At 34.0% G+C, this 27739-nt stretch overlaps 1 protein-coding gene across 5 annotated transcripts in view; it reads right to left on the bottom strand.

Moving 5' to 3' along the window:
* Positions 1-370: 370 nt before the first annotated feature.
* The window catches only part of LNPK (lunapark, ER junction formation factor), an 88968-nt gene continuing 61599 nt past the window's right edge, over positions 371-27739 (bottom strand). For 2 of the 5 annotated variants that reach the window (XM_077883145.1, XM_077883146.1), the window contains 4 exons: positions 22579-22684; positions 21271-21341; positions 20288-20458; positions 371-12319 (listed from right to left, as the gene is read on the bottom strand). In XM_077883145.1, coding sequence (XP_077739271.1) covers positions 12084-12319; positions 20288-20458; positions 21271-21341; positions 22579-22684 — 584 coding nt within the window. In that variant the 3' untranslated portion in view covers positions 371-12083. Of the gene's footprint in view, positions 12320-18663; positions 18747-18775; positions 19171-20287; positions 20459-21270; positions 21342-22578; positions 22685-27739 lie in introns of those variants that run through there. The other 3 variants (XM_077883148.1, XM_077883147.1, XM_077883149.1) reach the window with 3 other exon arrangements.

Genomic DNA, 27739 nt, shown 5'->3' with positions numbered 1-27739 from the left:
TCAGTGGAGAGTCTGCTTTGCCCTCTGTCCCTCCTCTCCCCTTGCTGGTGCTTCCTCTCTCCCTCTCTCTCTCACACAAATAAATAAAATCTTTTAAATAAATCTACAAATAAAATAAATAAAATCAACACTTTCCCATGACTTTGCACATGTGAAAATGTTCTGAATTTGGGAATAACTGAATTATCAACTTAAATTTAAACATCTTTCTGTAACACAATGCGTTGCTATAGATCATTATTCCAGATTTTTTTAAATTTTATTTAAAAAATCAGAAATGCTGAAAGTAATACACATTCTTAATATTCAATTTGGAAAATACAGGAAAAGAAGGTGAAGGAAAAAAGTAAGCCATATACTACAGCCCAAATATAATTAATTAAAATTTGTTTTATTTCTTTCCAGTCCCTTTACATATATATTATTTTGCACACAATATCAGGCTATAATACAATACTGTGCAAACTTATAACCACTTTTCTCTCAATATTAAATCATGAACATTTTCTCACATTATTAAAAACACTTCAAAAATATTTAAGTGCATTAAACAGTCTCCCATCCTGAACATTTTGCTCACCTATTTTTTGTCACTATCAAAAATAATTGTGATGAACTTCATTTTACAAGCAGTATGTTTAGACCTCCAAAGCAAATGCACAAACTTGAACTCTATCCTGAAGGAGACACGGGAGAAGAGACATTAGGGGAAGGAGTAGAACCAGACCCCCAAGCCCCCAGTCCGTGTTTGCCTGAGTACAAGGGGGAAACTCATCACCTGACAGCAGCTCTGTGCCTTCAGGTGCTTCAGAATGGACAGTAATTGACTCACAGCCTGACAACAGCCCATGTGAAGGAAGTTACAAGTGGCAAGTGGGACACTACACGGAGCACCTCACTCAGCTGGGTTTGAGAATACAACTGTGCACATATCAATTTATAAAGCATATAGGCTAAAAGGACTAGAAACTAAAAGGAAACCTAAGGAAGAAAAAACAGTTAATGCATTACAATGCATTAATGTAGTGAACAGCTTTTTAAATTTACCACTGTGTTTTCGATTTCTTATATTACAAACCAAGAGGGGCGCCTGGTTGGTGTGGTCAGTTAAGCAGCCAACTCTTGGTTTTGGCTCAGGTCATAATCTCAGGGTTGTGGGATCCAGCCAGCCTCGGGCTCTGTGCTCAGCATGGAGCCTGCTTAGGACCCTCTCCCTCTGCCTCTCCACCTTATACCCCCACATTCTCTCTCTCTCTCTAAAATAAATAAATCTTTAAAAAATATATGTTTTTAAAAACAAAAGAGAAAAGAATAAGCAGGTGTTGGTGGAAAAAATCCTTAACTTCATGACATCATTGCATAAGCAGGAGGTTTGGGGGGCAGGAATAATTAAAGAGCAATCGGAGAGGTGGAACTAAATATTTATAATATCAAAATCCAGTAAGACACCGTGTGATCCCTTACAGTACTCCCACCTTATTTTAAAAATTCAACTTCACTGACAAGTTTTAAGCAGCTCTCGTGTCTACATATGATCATTGATAAACCTACCAGCAGTCTAAAACCATGCAAGACCCACACACTAAACTGGAGTTCCATTTTTACATTAATTTTGCCACTAGCATGGCATTGCTGCTTTGTACCTGGCATATGGCTTCTGTCCACAGAGATAATTTGAGGGATTCTTTAAGGCCCAGAGAAAAGGTACTTGAGATTCAATTGATTTTTTTACATCATTAATCCAAATATTACAGTAATGTTAAGTAATCTCTTTGATTAGTGAGCTGTTCTCCTGGAAGAGAGCTGTAGCACTCCTGCTCTATTGACTCACAGTCCAACTTTGAAAATGAGATAAGGGCTATGTATTCTCTCCCTGGAAAAATGTGCATTCACACATACAAAATTGTGTAGGAAATTTCTGGAGGCCCTTGGACCCTATTACCCACCTGTATACCAGGAAAAAAAAATTCATAGAGAAATAGTAAACTGGCTAATTGAGAAGTGTAAGGGGAGAGAAAAGGAGGATGGGAAGTAGAAAAGGAAGTAGTTTCTGTCCTGGGCCACACTTGGCCTAGACTTCCCTCTTCTCTACTTTTCGCAGCAGCTCTGTGCACGACATATTATTTTTGTATAGCCCAGGAAACTAAGGTTCAGAGAGGTTATGTAACTTCCCCAAGGTCACACTGCTGGAAAGAGGCAGAAGTCCAAATGTAAACCTTGTCTCCGCCTTTCCAAGTCCAGCATACATTTCACTTAACACTTACTGAGTCAACTTACTGCTTTCCCATCTTAGGACTTCTCAGGAGAGAACTAAAGTGTTAGCCGCTAGCCTGGGAACCCCCTGAGAATAGGGCCCATGCCTCATTCTTTTTCCATCTCCTGTGCCTGGCACACAGAAGGCACTCATTAAAGGAGAAATGAATGTGTGGATCAACACCCAGGGCAACAATCCCATGAAGGATGGCAGGGGCCATAATATGCAGGCTGTGTGTTGCCACGACACAGACGTCCCTGACATCGCTAAATATTCGTTTAAATGACGACTAGGAGCAGACTTGAATATATTTGAAAATACACGTGGTAAAATTCTTTTGTAAAGAAACAGCATTTAATCCTTCTGAAAAATAACCTACTCACAAAACACAAAACTGCTTTACCACAATCTGCCTAAAATGATCAGGTCAGCAATTAGAATCTTCCGGTAGCGAACAACCGCATAGTATAAAAATCAAATTCACGCTGGCAAATAGGTGTATAAATTAGGACTCTTTCTAAAGATACTTAATTTTACAAAATTCATAAAAAGAACTCAAATGCATTTTTTTGCTTTTGCAATAATTGCTCTGAGGATGAAAACTAAAGCGCCATTTCAACGTAGTAAAGGTAATTGCAGCATTTACTGCTCATGTCATGTTGATGTATGACTATGTATCAAAGGTCATCCTTCTGTACTCATACATTATCAAATTTGAAAGCACAGTATTTGATTCTGACCAACCTTTAAACTGCCCACAATGCGTGTGAAAAATAGATGGAGTTCTACCTTGGGCTTTTTTTAAAAAAATGAACCCATGTTTCGGAAGCAGAGGGGTCAAAGAAGCCAGTGGCAAGGTTAGATGTCAGCCCTATGAATCTCATACTGTCTTAGCTTATCAATGAGGTCTAGTACAATGATCACAAGCTAAAATTGCTGTACTAATGAAGACAAAGGTCTAAAAAATTAGATAGCACAGGCCCTCTGACAGAGGGCAGTACCTTGTGGACGATAATGCAGAAATACGGATATAAATCACTCTTTAGAGACAATAAAGCCTATAATGCACAAATTGAATTGTTTACATGTGTATTGGAAGCACTGTTAAAAACCTAAGTGTCGACTGCCATGCTCTTGTTACTTATCTGGAATACAGCAGGCCCTGAATTCAGCTTCTTTATTAAGGCAAGTCATATGCTCCCCACTTCTCCTCTTCCAACTCCAAATACATAGCACTACTGTCCCAAAACACAATTTAGTAGTTTTGGATCATCCTACGGTAAAAGGAGTGCTGGACATTCACACTTGCTTCAAACTGCTGCTTACAGTTATTTGCTGGGTGGATAAATTGCTCATAACCAAATCTACTAAAACCTGCTGCTCTCTCCTATGGTGGTTGGGGGTGTTGTGTGGAAGGGTAGGGAGAGGTAGAAGACAGCAGGAAAGAGAGAATAAAATCGCCCACTCTTCAGTAATGATTGCATTATCTTTAAATAAATAAAATACTATCTAATTTCATCAAGCCCAATTACAGGAGATGGACTATTGGAAAAAAAGCAAGATCATACAAACACACAAAAAGAATCCAGGTCTTCAAAAACCAGAAGGAAAAAAAAAATGTGCTGAAAAGAATCTACAACATCCACCCAAAACATGTTTCAAGCATATCAATTTTATTTCAGCCTGTACTCAGCTTATAAAATTCATTGCATCCTATTCTAAAAATTCATATATTATTTGGTATGAACACTCATAATGAAGAACACAAGATCATTCCAAAATTTGATTCCTTTTGGTTTCTAGGGAAAAATATTTTTTTAAAAAGCAAACCACTATAATTCAATAAAATGTATCAACTCTTGACAGGTAGGCAAAGCCTTTAGCATTCTTGCTATCAACAATAAAGCACAAAATGCCTATTTCATTTTTAGAAAAAAATAACTTAGCTGACTATAATTCATAAAACATATCATATTAGTGCAAGTTTTAATTATACCTGTCATGTGCAATATACAGTACCTTTTGATATATTTTTGAGGCAAATACACAATTTTAAGGTCTAATTTCCAATGGTGCATTTACTGAAAGAGGAAATATGTATTGTGTGTATTGAGACTCCACCAGATAGTGTCAAAAGAGCACCTACTTAACCCAGAAAACTCCTAAGTTAACATGAATTATAACATTAAATGGGTCAGAAATGAAATTTAAAAAATAAACAAAAAAATATTTTAAAATACCCCATTCTATGTGTGAGTAGAGTATGAGATCAGAGGTTGAGGAATATAGATACAAATTCTGTATCTGTATGGTTCACATACAAATGAAACTAAGAATATTTTTTAAGAATGGGAGTTTATTAAACCAAATCATTTTATATACAATTTAGAAACCTTGGCCAAATAATGGATTCACGTGAATGAGAGAAGACCCTCTGTGCTCTAATCCCACCCGAGCACATTGGCCCTTAGGTCATGTGCAGTTCAGTTCATCCAGTTATTGAGCATCTATGTTGGGCACTAAGAATACAAAAACAAACAAATCCTCCTCCCTTAGTGTGCTGTCAGTTTGCATAGCTTCAAATCATGAGCTAGTCTTTCTCACTTTCTGGCCACAATTACTTTAATTATAGGCGTTTCAGATGGAAGTGGCGCACAAGCCACCAGAGCTGACCACGTCAGGTCCATCACTTATTTACGAGTCCACTCTCTAAACATACATGTAGCAGACATCATCCCATGTCTTACTTTTGGTTTAAGGAGAGCAAGAGAGAGAAAATAAAACTGAGAAACACTGCCTGTCTTCAGTGTTCACAACCAAACGAGGGAGGCAGAGAGTAACAAGAGGTCAGGAGACAACATTATATATAATGTATTAAGCACAATGAGAATAAAAAGCAAGTAACTGCTTAGGAAAGAAAGCTGAGAAAGGTGTCACTCAGAAGATTGTAGATAAAGCTGGGTCTTAAGGAAATGAGATTTCAACAAGAATAGCACCACATAAGCCTGTGGTCAGCACATAAGAGAGTAGTTTAAGAGAAAGCTAGAGAAGGGAATCCTTAAAAGCCACCTAGGGAGTCAGCCACATACAAATGAACCTTAGAATATTTTTAAACTTCTTTTATTTTTATTTTTATTCAATTAACATAAGAGAGTCTTATTAGTTTCAGAGGTAGAGTTCAGTGCTTCATCAGTTGCATACAATACTCAGTGCTCATTCCATCAAGCACCCTATCCTTAATGCCAGTCATCCAGTGACCTCATCCCTCCACCATTTCCCCTCCAGCTTGTGTTTCAGAAAGCTCCTACAGCAATATGGATGATAGATCCAAAAAAGAAAAGATGACAAAGGAGTCAATCAGAGCTCCCCAAGGTTGTGAGGATCAAATAATTTCCCTACACAATAATTCAAATTTGAGGTTTACAAAATTGCTCACACTACAAAATCTGCACAGCAGTATTTTTCATTGAGTGTGTGTGCACATATGTGCCTGCACCTGTGTGCATATTAACTACCTATTCAACAGCTCACTCAGGGTGCCTTCTACATGCCAGACATTAGAAATATAGTGAGAAGTAAAAATAGATATGGCTCTGCCTTCAAGGAGTTCATAGTCTGATGTTGGAGATAAATTATGAGAGCATTTCATGGGGAGAGTGTGTAGAGAGTCTGACAAGTGTTCAGCTGAGAAAACTGCCCTGAAGCAACACTTGGAATTATCACAAAAATAGGAGAAATCCAAAAAAGCATTAGTCTATTCTTTTAGCTATCAAAAGAGAAGGCTCACAGATAGCAAACAGGACAAGGACCTAAAGATCCTAGGTTCTGATTCCATTTACAACCTCCATAAACTAAGTGGTCTTGGGGAATTAATTCCTGCTTAATAGGATTCCACTTCCTCACATGGTTGTAAGAGAAATGTGAAATTATCTAGAGCACAGTGCCTGACCAGGAGCAGGTATTCAAAAAATGTTCATTTAATTCCCCCCTTTCTTCACCCTTCAATATCAGACTAAGATAAAAATATTTATTTTCACAAAAATAAATGATTTTCCCCATTTTCCTAAAACAAATGCCAAGGATCTGGTAAAAGTCTTTGGCAGCTAAAAATCTGGCCTGTTCTCATATAATCCTGGAATAAGAACTTTAAAAAACTAATTTATGAAGGAGATTTTTTGAGAACACTTTTTAATCTTCTCAGAGTGCTTCCAACTTCTACCATTTTTGCTGCCAAAGAAAAACAGGAAGGTATAAATATTAGGGGGGGGGGGGAAACCTAGAGAAAAATGCATAAAGCAGAAAATCTAGGTTGTAAAAAACATCAAATAATATAGAGCTATATAAGTGGATAGTGTTTTCTTCTAAAGTCCACAAGTAGTATAAATTAAGCCACATAACAGGACCTCTGGAGGAGACAGAATGGAAAAGTAAGTGGAATCTAAGTTTCACACAAAGGCAAACCAAAGGGCACTTGGGAGAATAACTACTATTGAATAAATTCAACAGTTTTTAAAAAGACAATTTTAAATAGTATTGAAGTAAAAAAATATAGATTTGTTTCTGAGAAGGAAAGAAATTAGGTTGAGACAAATTAATAGTTTATGGACTGATAGAATTTAATGAGGCTTTTATTCTGTATTTTTAAATTTTTATTCTTATGTTTGAATTCTAATAAATGTACTTTGCTTTATTTATAAATTGTCTAAATTCAGAGCCTGATACATTTACTTATTAGCTGGGTGGAGTTAATATATTTAGATCTTCAATAACTTTGAAACAAGTCAAATTACAAAGATTTAGCAGATCATCAGTTTACAATCATCTTTATCTTGCTTCAACTTTACATAAGTACTTGAATTATTTATAATAGCTCTTTGGGAGTCCATTAAACTATATCTAAATGTCTTCTACACTTTTTAACAATGAATTAAGGCTATGCTACATAATAACTTATATTATTTTCTTTTGATTTTCTAAAGCAGCTCTGTTCTTTACGGTTGTTTCAAAATAGCTATTCATAATTCCATAAATTATTCCCATTCTTTGACCCTTTGATTTGCACATAATCCAACAGAGAATACTGTAATTTTTCAAAGTAATATTAGAAAAAAATAGAAAACTTGCACATTTTTAAAGTAATCTTAAACTCTTAACATTAATTTTGATTGGCAGTGTAAAATTGGTGGTTCAGTATAAAGCATCCTGCATTAAGAGTTGAGATCTGAGTTTTTGCTTGGTTCAGATGCCAGCTATCCCTATGACCTGTGTAAGTCATTCAGCTTTTCTGACACTCAGCATACAATACTTAATGGAAATCATTATATAATTAGAATACCTCTCCCTTTTACCTTTCTCTCTCACCCACATACAAAGCTATAACTCTCATGACTCAATCGTGTTCTCCATAACAATACTGTTTGTATCTAATGAATAGGCTGAGAAAGATTTAAGAATAAAAGGCATAGTAACAACTACCAACAACATTTCCAAATTTGGGTTCGTACTACTATTTCAGTGCAATTCAGCAACTATTTACTGTGTGTCCCTGTGTCTTTGTGAGTAGGAGGATATCCCAGGAAGAGGAAGAGGAACCTGGGGGATTAGAAAAACTTTTGCATTATGAACTACAGAAAACATTATGATAGCTACATTAAAAGTGGGGTGGGAATGGTGGCAATAGTTGTGGTCAGAAATGCCAGAAGTAACTAGAAGCAAAATTATATAGGCCCTATCAGTAGTAAGTTTGGACCTCATCCCAAGAACAATGAGGAATCATTGAAGGGTTTAAACAATGGTGTACCAGGATTCCTTTTCCAATTCTGAAAACTCATTCAGGCTATAGTGCACAAAATAAATAGCCAAGTAGGCAAGATTGGAGGCAGAAACCAATGAAGAGAGTTCTGAGATTATTATCAATAGAGGCCTGAATGATGAGAAGGCAGTTAGACAGTAATTAAGAGCAAGACTTTATTGTCTGCATTCAAATCCCAGATTTTCCAATGACCAAACTTACTCTCTCTATAGCTCAGTTTTCTCATCTATAATCCAGAAATTAAAATCCTCACAAGGTTACACCTAAGAATAAAATAAGACATATAACAACAGTTAGCATGTTACCTGGCACAGAGTAAGAAGGCAAATGTGTATTATCATTACTAATGTTAATGGGATGGAGAAATGAAAAAACGAGAAGATGGTTTTGGAGACAGAAATGGATAGTGAAGATATGGGAAAAAGGGGGAAGAGAATGAGGGGACACAGTAGTTCAAAAACACAGTATTTTTAAGTTTTGTAGGTTTCAAGGAGAAAATAGTGTTCATTTTTTAATATTCTGATTGCGAAAGACATTTAGAAGGCAGGTGATTATTCAGTCTGAAGTGAAGCAAACAGATCAAGGCTGGAGATGGGAGAATCAGAGAAACGAATGTTAATGAAATCCATTGGGTTGATGAGATCCTTCAGAGAGAGAATTTGCAGAGTAAAGAAATGCTGGCACGAGGCAGAAGCTATGGAACACCAGTATTTAATGGGTGGGCAGGAGAAGAGAAGCCTGAAAAGGACACTGAAAGAAAGGCACTAGAGTGTGAAAGCTCAAAAGTCAAAAGAAAAAAGAAAAGTGTTTCAAACCAAAGGAGTGTTCAACAATGTCAATACTGAAAAGCAGTGAAATAAGTTAAGTACTGAGAGTTTTCACTGGATTTAGCAACTATATTATTCATTTACATAATAAACGGGTCAAGCAGCGTGCTAGACCCGCAGATACAGGTAAATAAGACAAAAAAGAGGGCAGCCCAGGTGGCTCAGCGGTTTAGTGCGGCCTTCAGCCCAGGGCGTGATCCTGGAGACCCGGGATCGAGCCCCACGTCAGGCTCTCTGCATGGAGCCTGCTTCTCCCTCTGCCTGTGTCTCTGCCTCTCTCTGTGTCTCTCATGAATAAATAAATAAATAAATAAATAAAATCTTAAAAAAAAAAAGACAAAAAAGAGCCTTGCACACACAGATTTTATGTCGTAAAGATAGACAGCTTGTAAACAAATAAAATACTTAAACTGCGGTAAGGACCATTAGTAAAGTGACGTGACAGAGAGAGAGTAATAGAGGCCAGCTTTAGATAGGGAACTTAGGAGCCTATCTCTCTGAGAAGAGAATATTTCAGATGGGACTTAATGTAGGAATGGGTTTAGTGTAGTCACAGAACTGGAAGAGGCCTGGAGGCTACAGCATTATGGTGGAGGAGGGATGAAGAGGTCGAAGCCAGACCATGTTTATAGATCATGCTGAGGTCACAGAAGAGTTTAGAAAATATCTGTTGAGCATTTCTAAGTAGGAAAGTAAAGGTCACTTTAGCCAATAGCACTTAGTAGTTTGTTTTTCCTCATTTACACTAGTCTTAATAATCAGAAATAGAACATTTCACCACTCCTTAAAACCATTAACTATTTACTACAGTATCAGAATAACCTTTTCTATTTTAAAGGGTACTATACAATTACAGCACGTCACTTGTTGCATTCATTTTACTAATCCCCTTTTAATCTTCTTCCATATTTCTTTCAAAGATATTTCTCATAATATTTGATTCTATCATGCAATTATATTTCTCTGAAGTACTCTTCATTTTCAAGCAATGTACATCAGAATTTGAATGTTTCAAAACAAGAAGACTCGGGGCACCTGAGTGGCTCAGTTGGTTAAGCGCCTGACTACTGATTTTGACTCAGGTCATCTCAGGAGGGTGAGAATGAGTCCCGTGTCAGGCTCCATGCTCAACAGGGAATCATCTCAGGAGGGTGAGAATGAGTCCCGTGTCAGGCTCCATGCTCAACAGGGAATCTGCTTGAGATTTCCTCTCTCTTCCTCTGCCCTTCCACTCATACCATAAATAAATAAACAAACAAACAAACAAAAACAAAAAACAAGAAGACTTCAGCATGATGCTACTAAAATGTTTACGGGTCAATAATGTATAAAACCTGAGATTCACCCTCCCCATAAAAGATTATATTCCATAGTTTCAGGTTCCTATTTCTTTAATCTATGTATTTATTTATATACATGCATTTGATAGAGAAAAGTTGATGCAGAAAACTCTGGCTTGATTCTGAGCAGCTGAATTATATGTTCATATTATTTTTTAATTTCCTTATTTGCAAGAGGAAGAATTACAGCCCTTCCATATTTCACAAGGATATCTATAATATAAAATGTTGCTATTTACTTAATTATTATCAGGCAGTGAGCTAGGCATAAAAATTATGTAAATAATTTTTAATCATCCCTATACCCCAAAGAGTAGGTATTAATATTTCCCATTTTACAGTTAAAAAAACAGTCTCAGAGAGGTTGGGTGACTTGCCCAAGACTGCAGAGCTAGAATTTAAACCCAGTTTTGTGATCTCAAAAACTCTGGTCCCTATACCATAATGCCTCAGACTATTAACAGATTAGATTCATTAAAATACCTATCAGATATAAGATATTAGATCATAAAGATGAATTTTTAAATAACAAATGTTATTTTATCAAATTTTTAATAAACTATGTACAACTTAGAAATATTTGCCATATACACCATTCCTATATATGTCTCCCTTTGATTTCAATTTTTTTAATAATGGAGAAGAATGATAAAAGGAAGATGAAAAAGATAACCACGCTGTATTTAAGGTCCAAGAATTATCATTCTGGATGAAAATTTTTCCCAATCCTTAAAACATCTATTAAATCCAATGAACTACTAGTAACTATCTATTCTCACAATACCTATTTGTCTCCCAAAATTAAAAATTACAAATGGTTTCAGGTTTTCCTGGATCAGGAAACTCTAATCTCTGATTAGAACCTCTAAATGTCACTATTTCTCTGAATTTGAAAAGCAATTAGTCTGAACAGAAGCATCATAATTTGCTCTCAGGAGTCTATAGATTAATTGTTTTGTGCGCTCTTCCTAAGATTTTTCAGGTAGCCACGTCATCCACCAAGACACTGTCTGAAGAAGTCTAGATATTTAACAAAAAGAAACTGCTGCCAGATCATCTTTATTTTCCTTAACAAAATACACACAAGAGCACAAAATTCACTTATATATCACCATTATTTTACAAGTATAAATAATGCTCAGAATTCAAGTACAGTCAAGTGCAGAGATATTTCCTATATGTTAATATGTAAACATAAGCTAGTTATATACATCAAGTGCCTTTGGCCCAGCTGCAAAATAAGAAACATCAAAAAAGAAACACTGCACTTGACTGTTCAGTTGCATTCTTACTGAGAATTTGTACCAATGCCTATATAGTTACAGTTAGAACTTTCCTACCACTTAATGGAAATGCCTAAATAGACATCCCCCACACACAAATATCTCAAGAATTAAAATTCTACCCATTTTTAACGAATAATTATTAAAAATCTTAATTGTTTCATTCCTTAAAATGAACACCATTAGAACTTATTCATAACCAAAGTTCTTCCTATGTCAAAATGGTATTATTTACAGGTCACACATAGAGAAAATGAGAATGCTACTTTGTTTACTTTTAGAATGGAAGAAAACATCTAAAAGCGGGCTAAATAGTGTGGGTCTTTATAATTTCCAAAGGATCTTACTTTACTGATATCACTCGCCTTTAATTTAACACCCAGGAGCTACAACTCTGATATATTGAAATAGTCAAGCAATTTGAATTCAAATGATATCAAACACATCCTTAGAGGGAGAGAGAAAGGAAAAAAAAAAAAAAAGAAAGAAAGAAAGCACCACCTAGAAAGCAATGACTGACATCATCAAGACTACAAATATCCAGTTGAAGGCACGTGAAAGCATTTACTACATGGCCATCAGAGACTCTCCACTGAGTTCAGGATTAGGAATAGGATCGGCTCTGGGGACTACTGATTTGGCTTCATTCATTGAGGTGTCCTCATTCTCAGCCTCTTGCTTCTCCTCTGGTTCCTCTGTGCCAGATACATTTTCAGTCCCTTGGTTTGTCTGCTCTGTGTCTGATATTTTCTCGTCTGTCTGCTCTGTACTGTTATCAAGAACATCTTGTTCTTCTACAGATTCTGAAAAGATAAAGGGTCAAGACTTTAGGTATATCCAAACATTAAAACTGCTAGATAGATAAACAAAAGGTAAGTACACACATACACGGACAAAGAAACAAGAGAACTGGCCAACATTATCCTTAAAATCTTTTAAAATATATACGTAATGCCCTATTACATATAGGAATTGGTATGAATGAAGGGGAAAAAATAATTTGGGGAAAACCAACCCATAAACATACTTTTATCCAAAGTTTTCCTGAAATTAGGGAATTTTCACAGTATTTAAGAGCCTTCCTAAAGATGCATTTGAAAGTTAAATGCCAAATATATCAGATGAAGTCCCAACAGATTGATGTGCTGTAAGACTACAGCCCAGCAAATAAAGCCAATGTACTGACCCCCCAGATTACATTTCCTGAAGGAATTGTCTCCCTTGCACACAGGCAACTCTGTAAGCAATAAATGTGTGTGTGTGTGCATGTGTGTGTGTATGTGTAGTGCTATTTCCCACATTGATTTACCTTTCTATTATTGAAACACTAAGATGGTCTGGATCCACCTTTTCCAAAGGCATGACAAGTCTCCCCCCATCCCTCTACAAAACAAGTTCTCAGGATTTAAACTACTGGGTCAGAATATCCTATATACCTAGAACACAAGGAAGCGAAAGTTAAGAGTCTTTTGCCCCTCTCTCCATAGAGGAAGCTAAGTGAGGGTCTTGGTTCCTATCTAAAAATGTATTCCCTTTAAGTTCTCTTGAGTTTCATTAAATTAAAATCCCTTAATAATAATAATAATAATAATTTTGTTCAGTAAAGTCTCTTTAATTTTTTAAAGTTTAAACAATGAAATGAGAGAGAGACTGTCAGAAGCAGAAAGCTTTGGGCCTCCTAATTTTCAAGTCAAAAATAAAAATCTAGCTTTTGTTTTTGTAATAAATAGTAACAAATATTCTTGTTAGGAGAAATATGGCTAAACCACATTGGCCCAACAAATAAGCAAATTTTACTAATCTCGTAAAAGATCCCTTATGATATACTACAAGTGTTATTAACTCAAAAAATCTGAAGGAAAAGCCAATCTACATTAGTAAAAAGTTCAAGTTTAGCTCCTTTACAGTACATGTCAGAGTCTTGCTAAATAAATAAAATGAATTAATAGTTTTGCAAAGAAATTATGTGCTATATGCACAATGGAAATGGAGGTCTTACAAATTCATGGTTTTACCATAATCAGTTTTAATAAATACAAATTATCTATATCTCACACACTCATACCAAGACTTTAAAATATTTAAAAGTAATTATTTCTTTAAATAGATATCCTGGACTCTAGTTTACAGAATCAATTAAAACCTCTTTCCTTCTTTCATACATAGAATGCAAGTCTAAAATTCCAGTTAGGGACATCCAATTTAATGAGGTCTTAATATATGAAAATTCATACAATCACAAAACATAGTGAGGAATTGTTCACAAATCCCATTTGTGCCACAAAAATGCTATTTTTATCTTAAAAGGAACTGAAAATGGCATTGTAGTACCACTTGGAATCTACAAAAATCAAGCTAGAAAGACAGTAGGTGAGTTTTGTTATCTGAACGATCCAGTACACAAATGAAGAGCAGAAAGTGCAAATGAAACTCTCTGGACATGTACAGATCATTTCTGCCACAAGGGCAGACAAGTGCTTCAGTGGAAAGTTTCAGGAGTTGCCAACCATTTGTAATTCTACCCTCCCAGAGTCACGGTTTTCCACAACTCTCTGGCCATTGAGCAACACCTACTTGCCAAGAACTTTATAATTTGTTTTATTTTAGAAAGCCTTCTGAACAAATCAATAAAGCCACACGAAATGAAAAGACAAAGAGCTCAGGGTTTAGGACTCAACTCACCAATAAACATATTTAAGTGAATATAGGCTCAGATAATTTGTCATATTCTGTATGACCAATCACTTTAGTACTGAACTTAAATGGGAGAAGTACTCAAGTTCATAGTTTATCACATTTAAGCTTTGTGATGTAACTATTTTCAGAAAGAGACACATCATTGGTCAAATCCAATTTAATTAAACTCTGGGGTCTTGAAGCAGATAACACAAAAAGAAGTACTACAATACTTTAACTCTTAAATGCATAAAGATGAACTCTAAGAAGCACCATGGGTTATCACAATTAGAAAATGACATCATACACAAAGCTTGCTTGTCAATACTTTACTGTATTTCAAAGAATATAAAGAAGCCTTAAAAACTGGTGAAATGATGGGTAGGGCTTGAAAATAATCAAAAAGCCTATTGATGACTACTTTTCTTCCCCCAGGTTAATTTGTGGAAAAGTAATTTTAAGAGCAGTAATACTACAGAAAAACTGCTAGGTGTCATAATGCCTATAATGCAGACATCAGTCTAAACGACACAGAGAATTGATTTTTGGATGCCAAATGCCATTTTGTGAAAAGTCATCCAAACAAGATTTAAGTGGATTAGGTATGCAAAAATAACAGAATTACATGTTTAAGAAGTAAACCACAAAACTTTATAATAAGATTATTAAATATATTCCAGAAGTATTTACTTTACTTCTATGGGAGAATATCATTTGCCTATTTTAATAAAAATAGCTATTTTTTTTTTTGTGAAGTTCCAGTTTAGAATAGCTTGGTGGAATGTTTATAGCAGCAATGTCCACAATAGCCAAACTGTGGAAGGAGCCTCGGTGTCCATCGACAGATGAATGGATAAAGATGTGGTCTATGTATACAATGGAATATTACTCAACCATTAGAGATGACAAATACCACCAGTTGCTTCGATGTGGATGGAACTGGAGGGTATTATGCTGAGTGAAGTGTCAATCAGAGAAGGACAAACATTATATGGTCTCATTCATTTGAGGAATATAAAAAATAGTGAAAGGGAATAAAGGGGAAAGGAGAGAAAATAAGTGGGAAATATCAGTGAGGGTAACAGGACATGAGAGACTCCTAACTCTGGGAAACGAACAAGGGGTAGTGGAAAGGGAGGTGGGTGGGGGTATGGGGTGACTGGGTGACAGGCATTGAGGGGGGCACTTGGCAGGATGAGCACTGGGTGTTATGCTATATGTTGGCAAATTGAACTCCAATTAAAAAATATACAAAAAATATAAAAATAGCTTGGTAATATAAAAATACATTATAGAAGATGTCAATATTTGGGCATAAATACTAAAAAAGAAACCAACCCTTGTGTTCACACTCATTAAACAGGCCTTTTCTCCCCTGTGCAACACCAGTTTAAGACTAAAGTTAAAATAAAGTTACCTGAATGATCAATACCATCCGTAAGATAATTTTCAAAATCAACATTGGCATCCACAATGCTAAGAAAACAATATATCATAATGTGATAAAACAAAAATGACCTACAGAATTTTCCTTTCCCCACTCCTGCCCCCTGCCCCCTCTCCCTAATGTTCTTGAGAGAAAAAGCTTTTTCTACCCAATTGTAATAATTGGTTTCCAGTTGTTTGGGCAAAGCCTTAACTCAGCCAGACAACTCAAACTCATAAAACTGAGTATAACTGTGTAACAAATACCACTGTCTTATCTATAAACCACACACATGCAAAAACATGTTAAAACGTCACATTACCTTTTGGGTTTTATTCTAGCTCTTGAAAGAATAATTTTCTAAGAAAATTAAATAATAGTCTAGCAAAACAAATTCATATATTTCCTCTAGAAATCTATAATTTCCACAGGAAAAAAGAAAACAAAACATAATTCTATCTAGTTTATACCTTTGAAAATCCTTCATATTTTGGCGAATTCATTTAGATTCTTGTTTTTTATTTCTTTTTATAATAACAATTACAAAAATTTGTCCTGCTAATGCACCAAACTTTTGCCTTGTTAACACATCAGTAGCCACTGTATGTGTAGACTTAAAAACTTACCCAAAGGAGAATTTATTTTATTTTATTTTTTTAATTTTATTTATTTATGATAGGCTCACAGTGAGAGAGATAGAGAGAGGCAGAGACAAAGGCAGAGGGAGAAGCAGGCTCCATGCACCGGGAGCCCGACGTGGGATTCGATCCCGGGTCTCCAGGACCGTGCCCTGGGCCAAAGGCAGGCGCCAAACTGCTGCGCCACCCAGGGATCCCGAGAATTTATTTTATTAAAATGGACAGTTTGTCTTTGAATTCACAGATCTTAAAGCAGTTTTTACAAGACTTTTTGCCTTAAGGAAAATGGCCAACTTATATTAAGGAACAAAAACAGGAATTTCATCTCAAAACTTAACCCAGTGACTCAATGACTAAAATTCAATTAAATAAAAACCACCTATGAGAAAAATCACTCATACTGAACACACAGAATACTGTGTAATACTAATACTGTTATCTACCACTGGTGAACAAATCCATTAGATGAGTAAGAAATGTCATTATTAGGCAAAATGTAAAACATTAGGAGAAATTGTTTTAGAAAAGAGAATCAAGGGGATCCCTGGGTGGCTCAGCAGTTTAGCGCCTGCCTTTGGCCTAGGGCGTGATCCTGGAGTTCCGGGATCGAGCCCCACATCGGGCTTCCTGCATGGAGCCTGCTTCTCCCTCCTCCTGTGTCTCTGCCCCTCTCTCTCTCTAGGTCTATCATAAATAAATAAATCTTTAAAAAAAAAAAAAAAGAAAAGAAAAGAGAATCAAAAGGCCAAAAGATCTCTAGGTCTACAACAAACATGCAAAAAGATACTATCGGTAAGTTTACATCCTGAGGAAGCTGTATGGAATTAAATATCAATAAAGGTACAAGCTTTTTGGATGTGGTAAATACATGATTCAACAAAATTTACATTATCATATAGTTCAATTTCCTAGAGCATAACAAACAACAGTAAAAACAGAATTTTCTCTAGTTTAACATGACCTTACAGTAACAGTATATTGCTTAAAAGAAAGAAAAAAAAGAAATCAGATTACCAATAAATTTCACCTTATTTAAATGTTACTTATGCTTTTTTTGGTATTGATTAAAAGCCATGTTTTATTATTAGCAAGTTATTGCCAGTTGAACAAAAACTATATTTTATTAAAATAATTACATAAGATCTAGACAAATTAAAACAATATTAACATAAATAAATACATACATACATACATACATAAAACAATATCAACATTTTTCAAACATGTTAGCCTAAAATCACTCTGCTGGTACACTAACAATCTACAAACCGCCTATTCTATATATTGATCATAGTTAACAACAACAACAAAAAAGCTACACATCAAGTATTTTGAAAAGCACATTTTAAAAAAGCAAAACTGATAAACTACTTTGATGTGGCTTAGAAGAGATTCACTACTCATTTAGCCATAAAAGAAACTGAGCAACCTAAAAGTAGTTGATTACTTTGGCATACCATGTCTAATATGCTCTTAGATAGAAAGATAATCCATAGTCCTAATTTCTTATGTTTCTTTAATACAGCATTGCCAAAGCACCTGGATACACAGTTTTAGAAGAAAAGTCTAGGAATCCAAATGAGTAATTAATGAGAGAAAGTCCTTCTAGGTCTCCTTCTTTGATGAAAACTTTCCAAGGTTTCATATGTTGTTCTAAAGATTGATCCAAAAAGTTTTCAAAAGCCTTGTGTCTCATCCTAAAAGCAAAATCTTCCAGTAGCAGAACCAAGACAAAACTCAATTTCAAAGTCTTGCATCACAGATTGAAAAAAAAAAAAATAGTTGCTTCTAATGACTCAAGATTATTCATATAAATAGTTACAGAATATTTCTTGAAAGGAAAATTCAGATGGAAGAAAATTACCTTTTAGTTCCCTCTGTGAATTCAATACCTAATCTCTGCAATTTCTGCTACTATCAAGGAGCTATTTCACTACTTTAAATAATACGAAAATTAAAGCAGGAAAGATTTTTTTTTTAAGACCTCAAGTTTTTACATTAAGAACATAGAAATCAGAAATCTAAGCCCTCACATACAATGGCTGTCAGCACAGAGAGATGATTGTGACAATACGGTGTTACTGAATAGTTCAATATAATCATTAAAGGTATGCCACCAGGGTTTAAAACAAATGCAGCTTCATCTTTCACCTGAACACTTCCTAGTCAATTGGAAATGGTAACTGTATATCATAGTGGTGAGATAGTAGTCTTGGAGAAAAGTTTCAATCTTCTGGAAAGCCAAAGAAATAAGGTTCTCATAGCCATTTTGGTGAATCCAAGGAGAAGTATGAAAAGGTTACTAAACCCAAGACTATCTTAACCAAATGGAATTGTTGTTTCAGTTTCTAGCCCTACAGAGTTGTTAGACCTTGCCTCAGGTTTTGTCTTCACCTATTAACATTACCTTATTAGGGCTGAGTTTGAGCCAGTTAGACTTCGTTCTGGAGATTTCAGATAGAAAATGAGACATCTGAGGTATTGCTCCTCCTAGATTTGATGAGAAGGAAAGGTATAGCTGGGTGTTGTTTGCTAACTATCCATCTCAACCTTAGCAGAAGATATTAAAGCATGGAACTCATTATCAAGATTTTTATTTTGCTGGCTGTTTTGTTTCCTTTTTGTCTCAACTATTAGCTTTCAAATATTCACTTTAGCCTTCATAAGCAAGGTTACTCATGGAAAGGACTTCAATTTTTCTTAGGCATCTTCAGTATGAAATTCTTTAGTTTTCAGTTCCAAGAGGCTACAATAGCAAGGCAGCTGATTTGCATGTGACAGCATGCAGCTCAGAGCATGAATTAAGCAAAAGAAAAAACTGATTATGTTTGGAGTTGATGCTGCAGACGTGGAGTGGAGTAGGTGAAGGTACTGATTCCATGTTGATAGTATACAGGCTTCTTGTCATGACTATCTGTGTTCAAATTCATTTTAATACATGTTAGTAAGCCAAAAGCCAAGCCCAAATCAATACATATATTTTACATTCATTCTAAGTTTAAAAAAACAAAAAAGGTACTCAAATTTTCATACTAAACTTCTCACATCTGAAAATTCACTGTCTCATATTATTATTAGTTAAAGCCGTTTTTTTCACTACTCAGTGGTTATATAAAGAAGAAATCAAATATATGTAAATGAGAATTCCTAGAAATTAAAAGAATGAATACTGACTGCTAAATAAACTATGTGAACTAAACTTCTAATATGGATTTTTTTTTTCTATATCAGACATAGCACCAAAATATCATGGCCTGTGCCATACTTTTAGCATCTTCATGATTCAGAGCTGCTTAACAAACAGCTCCCCACCTAATATTAACAAGAAATAGTTGGCAATAGTCAGATCTTGCATCTCATCTTTTCCATTTTTTCATGAAACTTCCTCAAGAAGTCCTAAAACAATTACAAGATGAGTTCTAAAAACCAATAAATTCTGATAAATTTTGTTTCCCTAAAATAAGGCTGTCTTACATCAAAGGTATCCATTAGCAATATTAATCTTAAAGACCCCAAAAATTGTTGCAAGGGAATATCAGTCCTATCAACATAGTACCCAAAGAATGCAAGGATGACTTTCCAATTCCAAAGTTTCCTGCTTGGTAACCTTACCAATTCCAGTGGTAGGCATAAAGCTATTTTATCAATGTTAGTTACAAATCTTATCAGAACTTAACCCTTTTAAAGTAGTTGAATAATTCTTATAATCTGCTTCACTTAAATAAATTGCAAAAATGATTCCACGAAAACATTACGAGTCAAATCTCCCACAGTTACACGTAGATGTCAACCCATAAACAAATGCTTAACTAGCTGTTGCTAGATGCTGCTTAACACAGTATAACCTGTATTTTAAAACTGAAACACACCAGACCCATCACACAGGAGGCTAGAGTATCAGAGCAATAGCTGATACATGCATGCTGCAAAATCTCATAAATTAATCCATTCTTATCTAAAAGCATTATGCTTTTATTGTTAAATAGCAAATATCATTAAGAGATAAAAATTTTTAATTAACATATTCATACCTTCAGTGATCTGGTTCTCTGATGAAATCACACTTCCTGAGGGCAAGGGACCAAGTGAACTTGAGCTTTCCACTGCCTGTCTCTTCTCAAAACTAAACTCTGGAAGCCTTGGAGCCTGAGGTCTAGTTTTTCTTGCAGGATTCAAGAAAAAACAGTAGGCACATCGAAAAGCTGCAGAGAATTAAAAAAATAATAATAAAATAAAACCACAGACCAAAAAAAAAAAACTTTCATGGACTAATCAGATAGTAATTGACTACTTTTGCAAAGTAGTTAAAGAACCCTTCAGAAATTATTTATCCCTTGTGAAAGTACTTCTGGTTTTAATAATATTGCAGGTGCTCTAACAAAAGCTAATTTTCAAGCACACTTTCTAATTATTATTAGAATTGAAATATTAATTTTAAAACAGTAAAGATCATAAGTTACATGGCAGATTATCTAATAGCAAAACAATCTATAATAACCTAAAATGTTTTACAGAAATTACATTTCTAGTCACTAGAATCCTTAAGTGTTTTCAAGTCCAGAACCTTGCTCACTTGCCCAAGAAAATGTAGTATGTCATATCTGCGAAGCATAATTAATTTAGTACAATATTTTTTAAATAGTAGCTGCACATGAGAATCACCTGAGGTGCTCTAAAAAAAACAAAAACAAAAACAAAAAAAAACCTGCCTCCCCACCCCAGATCAATTAAAACAGACTCTTCATAGGTGGATCCTGGGCATAATTTTTAAAAAGCTTTTCAGGTGATTCAGATACACAGGGAAGTTTAAGAAAACTGACCTAGAAGTTGTACACTGTATAAGGAAAACATCTGTATTGTTTTTCCTGCTTGCTCTGTGTTGTAAAATAAGAACATGTCTGAAAAATACATACAGGGATAGTACCTAAAACAAAGTGACATTTACCTAGAAGTTGGCATAGAATGAAATATTTAAGAGTAAAATATTTAAATCTAACTGCTCAATAATTCTTACCAATGTATTCAAATTCTTCTTTCAAAGCCATGCCATTATGAGAAAAACACTGCTGACATATAAGGGCATATCTATACCAAAAGAAAAAATGAATATATCAGTTACAAATGCAAACCCTGGAAAGGCTACTTTAGCCATCACAGCTAACTTATATTTAACATAACGAAATACGTCAAAACAAATTAAATGTTACTTAATAAACAATACTCTTTAAACAACAGCCAAAATTTCAACCCTTTTAAAATATAATTTATACACCAAATAAAAAACAAAGCAACAGTCAAATGAATATATCCTTAGCAAATTAACAGAAATATATTCAATAACAGAACACTTAAATTTCAATATTTCCTAACATGTATGTCTGAAGATGACAGACCCCAAATCTGTGGCCAGATAAGATAGGAAAAATTAGAAACTCTTAGAGATTCACAATGAATGTTATTAAAACCTCTGAGAAATCTGTAACAAAGAAATGAATTTGTTTAGCCAAATCCAAAGATTAATTTCATACATGATGATTCCTAAATCTATCCTAGTTCTACATCTTCCTCATTTCCTATTTATATATATATATAAATATATACTCTCTCTGTTCTCTGTGTATGTACTTAACAAACACTTGGCCCTATCAAATAATAACTTGTCTGTTTTGAATAATATACAATTTATTATATTAACATCAAATTCAGTCTTTTTATTAAAATGATAATATTAATCATAATCTTGTCAAATATCTACTCTACTATCCCAAGTATTTTTTTTTTCCTAAGTATTGTTTTAAAGTTTACACTATGGCAGTTACTTTGCTCACATCATGTTTATCTTCCTAGGATTATCATAAAAATCAAATGATATAATAACTGAATAAGTATTTTGAAAACTAAAAGTGTCATATGTAAATTGTCCTCATTGTTAAAAAAAAAAAGTTGTCCTCATTGTTGTTAAAATCAATTCCAGCACTGACATCTATAAAACTCCATTTCTTACAACCTACCATTTTTTCACTATTTGTTTGCTCTTCAAAAGTTTCAATGAAATGATGCAATGTCCCTAAAAATAATCTTAGACAATGTTATTTTCTCTATATGTTTTTCTGTATTTTATCCAGATTTTATCCAAACCCTTACTGAAAAACAACTGAATATTTACTCTGCAAGTCTATAAAATATTCTATTATGTTCTAAAATCAGGAAACAGGAGCAACAAAATTGTAGAACATCCTGTGCATACACACACACACACACACACCCTGATCAATAAACTTTTTCCTCATTTTCATTTACCTACCACCTTAATAAATATTACCTGTTCTGTGGACCATCACCAACTAAATATTCAACAATTCTATCCAGAGCACCTCGTTCTCGGGGGAGAATGGGTCTTGCTAAAGGTGGACCTGGAGGATGAAGACCTAGTAAACAAATAAATGCATAAAAAAATGTATATGTATAAAATATACTAACATTTTAATTTAGTTACCAAGTACTACCCATGTTTGTCAGAACTTTTAAGAGATTTTAAGAGAATAAAAATAATAGTGATTCTTATACATCTCTTCAGAGCACTCAAGTTTTCAGTAAAAATACTACACCAAAAAAATGTTAAATTATGTTCTATATCAAAACCATCAATATAATCTATTTAGAAATCAAGCTATATTGGTCTCTGCACAAGCTAATTTTTTAAGTGCCCAGACTCTTATTAAAGAGGGCACTTGTGAAGAGCACTGGGTGCTGAATGTAAGTGATGAATCACTGAATTCTACTCCTAAAACCAATATTGCACTGTATATTAACTAAAACTTAAATTTAAAAAATAATTTAAAGATAAATTAAAAATTTAAAAACATATATGTGTGTATGAATAGATATAACTAAATAGATTTTTGTAGGATTACAAAGGTAATAAAATATAAATAAAATATAAAATAAAATATTTTAAAGGAAAAATATAATATAGAATAACTTAATGTTTAATAATTTAATAATAAAATACATATTAAAATTTATGTAATAACAAATTAGGAGACCTCCATTTGGATTGGATTAAGTATTCAGAGGACCTTTGTATAAGAACAGGGGTCAGACTGGGACATTGGGATGGCTCAGCAGTTGAGCATTTGCCTTTAGCTAAGGACATGATCCCGGGTCCGGGATTGAGTCCTGCATTGGGCTCCCTGCAAAGAGCCTGTTTCTCCCTCTATGTCTATGTCTCTGCCTCTCTCTCTGTGTCTCTCATGAATAAATAAATAAAATCTTTAAAAAAAAGAACAGGAGTCAGATTTACCTTCCCACCTAAAACAACTAAAATACTATGCAAAATATATAATGAAATAGTTTTAAAGACATTAAGTATCAGGCAATGTAGGATAAAGATCCTTGAGAGACCAAAACCAAGTAAGATGAGACCTACAATTGCCCAAGCTTGTTGCCTGGAGAAAATTTCCAGCAGCTGAGGGAGGGTAAATTCAGCTGAAATGTATCAGTATTCTTGAGTTTGAGGAGGAAAAAGCTGGAACTCTGGGAGACCAAGGCAGTTGGGTTCACAGGAAGAGAATGCACAGAGCAAGAACACCAAAGATCTACAAAGGATCTCCAAGACTGTTCAATACAATACTGACTGTCCATGTATATCATGAAACCATCTGAGTATAGAGAAAAAAAACTGCCCCCAAATATTAAAGGTAACAATGTTCACATGGAGCCAAAGTATTGCATGCTCTCACCAGCCAGAGTGGAAAACTTCCTAAGTCACAGGCTATTGGATTAAGTATTCAGAGGACTTTTGTATAAGCACATAAAAACATCCAGCATTTAGTAAGATAAAATTCTAATGTCTGATATCAGATAAAAAAATTATTAGACATGGAAACAAGAGAAAAATACAACCCATGAGAAAAATGAACCAAAAATGACCTAAAAATGAGTTTATAGAATTTGCAGACAAATATATTAAAATACTTATTATGACTATATTCCCTATGCTTAAGAATCTAGAGGGAAAATTCAATGTGTTTAGTCAAGAAATGGAAAAAAATTAAAAGACCAGATTCAACTTCTACAAATGAAAACTACAATGTTTAGTATGAAAAATCTGCAGATGGGATGAATAGTAGTTTGGACGTTACAGAGGGAGGGAGTTGTAAATTTGAAGATAAAGCAATAGAAACCATACAAAATGAAATACAAAGAAGAATCTAAAAATTTTGTAAATAAACAAATTATCAGCAAGCTGTGGAACAACTACAAGCAGCCTAATTTACATATAACTGGAGTCCATAAGAAGGAAGGGAGAAAAGAAAACAATACTTGAAGAAATAATGCACAAAAATTTTCTGAATTTGATGAAATCTATAAACATACAAACCTAAAAATATCAACAAACCCTAAGCACAAGAAACATAATTTTCAACCAGGCACAGACAATCAAATTGCTTAAAACCAGTGATAAAGAAAAAATGGCAAACCAGTCAGAAAAAGATACACTAGGGATGCCTGGGTGGCTCAGCAGTTGAGTGTCTGCCTTTCACTCAGGGAGTGTTCCTGGAGTGCCGGGATCAAGTTCCACATCAGGCTCCCTGCATGGAGCCTGCTTCTCCCTCTGGCTGTGTCTCTGTCCCTCTCTCTCTCTCTCTCTCTTTCTCTCTCTCTCTCACGCGTGCGCTTCCTCTCCCTCATGAATAAATAAATAAAATCTTAAAAAAAAAGATACAGTATATACAGAGAAAGATAAGAATGATAGATTTCTCATCAGAAAATAAACCAAAAGACAGTGAAGCAATATTTTCAAAGAAAAACTATTATTTTTTTAAATAAAAGCAAAATGAAGACTTTTTCAGACATACAAAACTGAAAGAATTCATTATTAGCAGAATTGCACTATAAAAATGTTAAAAGACAGAAGAAAAATGACACCAGACAGAAAGAGGTAGTACAAAGGAAATAACTGAAATGGTTACCATGTGGGTAAACAAAATTATTACCATTTAACTTTCTTGAAAGACAACTGACAGCTTAAAGGGAAATCTATCACTTGTTGTAGAGTTTATAACATATATTGAACTATACTGCATGGCAACAATAGCACAAAGGCCAAAACAGGAGAAATTTAAGTATATTGTTGTTAGATTCTCAAACTATTTGTGAACTGGTATTATATCACTTGAAGCTGAACTATGTTAAGTTAAATATACATACTGTAAACCCCAAGAGACCCATTAAAATAACATGAAAAAGCAATATAGCTAGTAAGGCAATGAAAAAAGAAAATGATAAAGACACTCAATTTGAAAGAAGACAGAAAACAGGGAGAAAAGTAATAGAAGAGAGGGACGAATAGAAAAAAAATGGCACAATAGAAGATTTAAACTCAAACCCAAACATCCCAATCCTGTTTATGTAGCCTGAACATCCTCACTCACTATGAACCACAGAATGTCAGAATAAAAAAATAAGACCAGATAATATTGCTTATAAAGAAAAAAAATTAAAAACAAAGACACAAATAGGTTAAAAATAAATGATGGGGGGCACCTGGGTGGCTCAGTCAGTTAGGCATCCTAACTCTTGGTTTCAGCTCAGATCATGACCTCGGGGTTGTGGATTGAGTTCCATCACACTCCACTCTCAGTGTGGAGTCTGTCCGGGATTCTCTCTCTCCCTCTCCCTCTGCCCCTTTCCCTGCTCTCTGTCTCTCTAAAATAAATAAATCCTTTAAAAATAATAAATAAATAAATAAACAAATAAATAAATAATAGGAACAATATATACATAAATATGCTAACACTAATCAAAAGAAATCTGGAATAACAGTATTAATATCAAACAGAGTAGACGTCAGAGCAAAGAATATTATCAGGGATAATTTTATAATGACAAAGGAACCAATAAATCAAGAGAACATAATAATCCTAGACATATTATATGCATCATAACAGAGCTTCAAAACACATAAAGCAAAAAAAACTAACAGAACTACAAAAAGAAATAGACAAATACATAGTGTGTGTGTGTATATATATATGTATACTATACTTATATACATAAATACAATGGTAAATACGTATTTATATACATGCACACACAATAGTTGGAGATTTCAACAGCTTCCTCTCAAAAATTAATAGAATAAACACAGAAATCAGTAATGACATATAGAAGACTCAAACAACATTATGTGCTACCAACTTGTCCTAATTGACATGTATAGTCACTCTATCCAACAGGAACAGAATATATATTCAAGTGGAATATAAAATATTTACCAAGACAGATGATATAGTAAGACATAAAAGCCTCAGTATATTTATGAAGATTCAAACAATACAAAGTATGTTTTCTGACCATAACAAAATTAAATTAGAAATCAGTAACAGAAAGACATCAAGAAAATCTCCAAATATTTGGAGACTAACACACATTTAAATAAAGGAAGGTTCAAAAAAATCAAAATGTAAGTTAGACAGTATTTTTTATTGAATGAAAATGAAAAAAGAAACATCAAAATTGTGATATGCAGCCAAAGCAGTGGGTAGAGGAAAATTTGTAACACTAAAATATCTATAAAAGAGGGCAAATCTAAATTTCTGAATTCAGCTTCCACCTTAAGAAACTAAAAAGGAAGAGCAAGTGAAACCCAAGATAGAACTTAAAAATAAGTAAATAAAGAGTATAAATTAATAAACTAGAAAATACAAAACTAATAGAGAAAATCTGGTTCTTTTGAGAACATCAAAACTGATAAACCTCTAGGCAGACTAATTAGGAAAAAAAGAGAAGATACAAAATACTAATATCAGGAACGAGAGAAATGGCATAAATCTAAATTGTAGATAACAAAAGGATAATAAAAGCATATTATGAATAATTTTATGCCAATAAATTCAAAAGTTACATGAAATAGACAAATACTTTGAAAGACTACCAAATTAGCATAGATCACTCAACTAGAAATAAGTATTCAATATGCTAAAATTGTATTAAGAATTTTTATATCTATGTTTCTGAGAGATAAGTGTAGATTTTCTTCAACTAAATTTTTAGTTAAAAAAACAAACACCTTCCACAATGAAAACACCAGACCTCAATGCTTCACCCTGTAAATTCTACTAAATATTTAAGGAAGAAATATAAATTCTATACAAAATTGTCTATAAAACTGAAGATGAGAGAATATCTTCCTATATCTTTGATACCAAAACCAGACAAAGATTTTATAAGAAAAAAATAATATTATAGACCAACATCTCTAAGGAACATTGATGCAAACAATATTTTTTGATGTAAACATTTTTAACAAACTTTTAGCAAATCAAACCCAACTGTATATATAAAAAATAAAACATCACAACTAAGTCAGATTTATCCCAGGAAAGCAAGGTAGTCTAACATTTTAAAAATCTGTCAATGTATTTCACTACATTAACAGATGTTAAAACAAAAAATAAACTAAAACCTCATATGAGCAT

Source organism: Canis aureus, chromosome 34 (genome assembly GCF_053574225.1).
Source record: "Canis aureus isolate CA01 chromosome 34, VMU_Caureus_v.1.0, whole genome shotgun sequence".
Lineage (NCBI taxonomy): Eukaryota > Metazoa > Chordata > Mammalia > Carnivora > Canidae > Canis > Canis aureus.
Note: the sequence above shows the minus strand (reverse complement) of the source record. Positions and strands in the feature narration are given on the sequence as shown.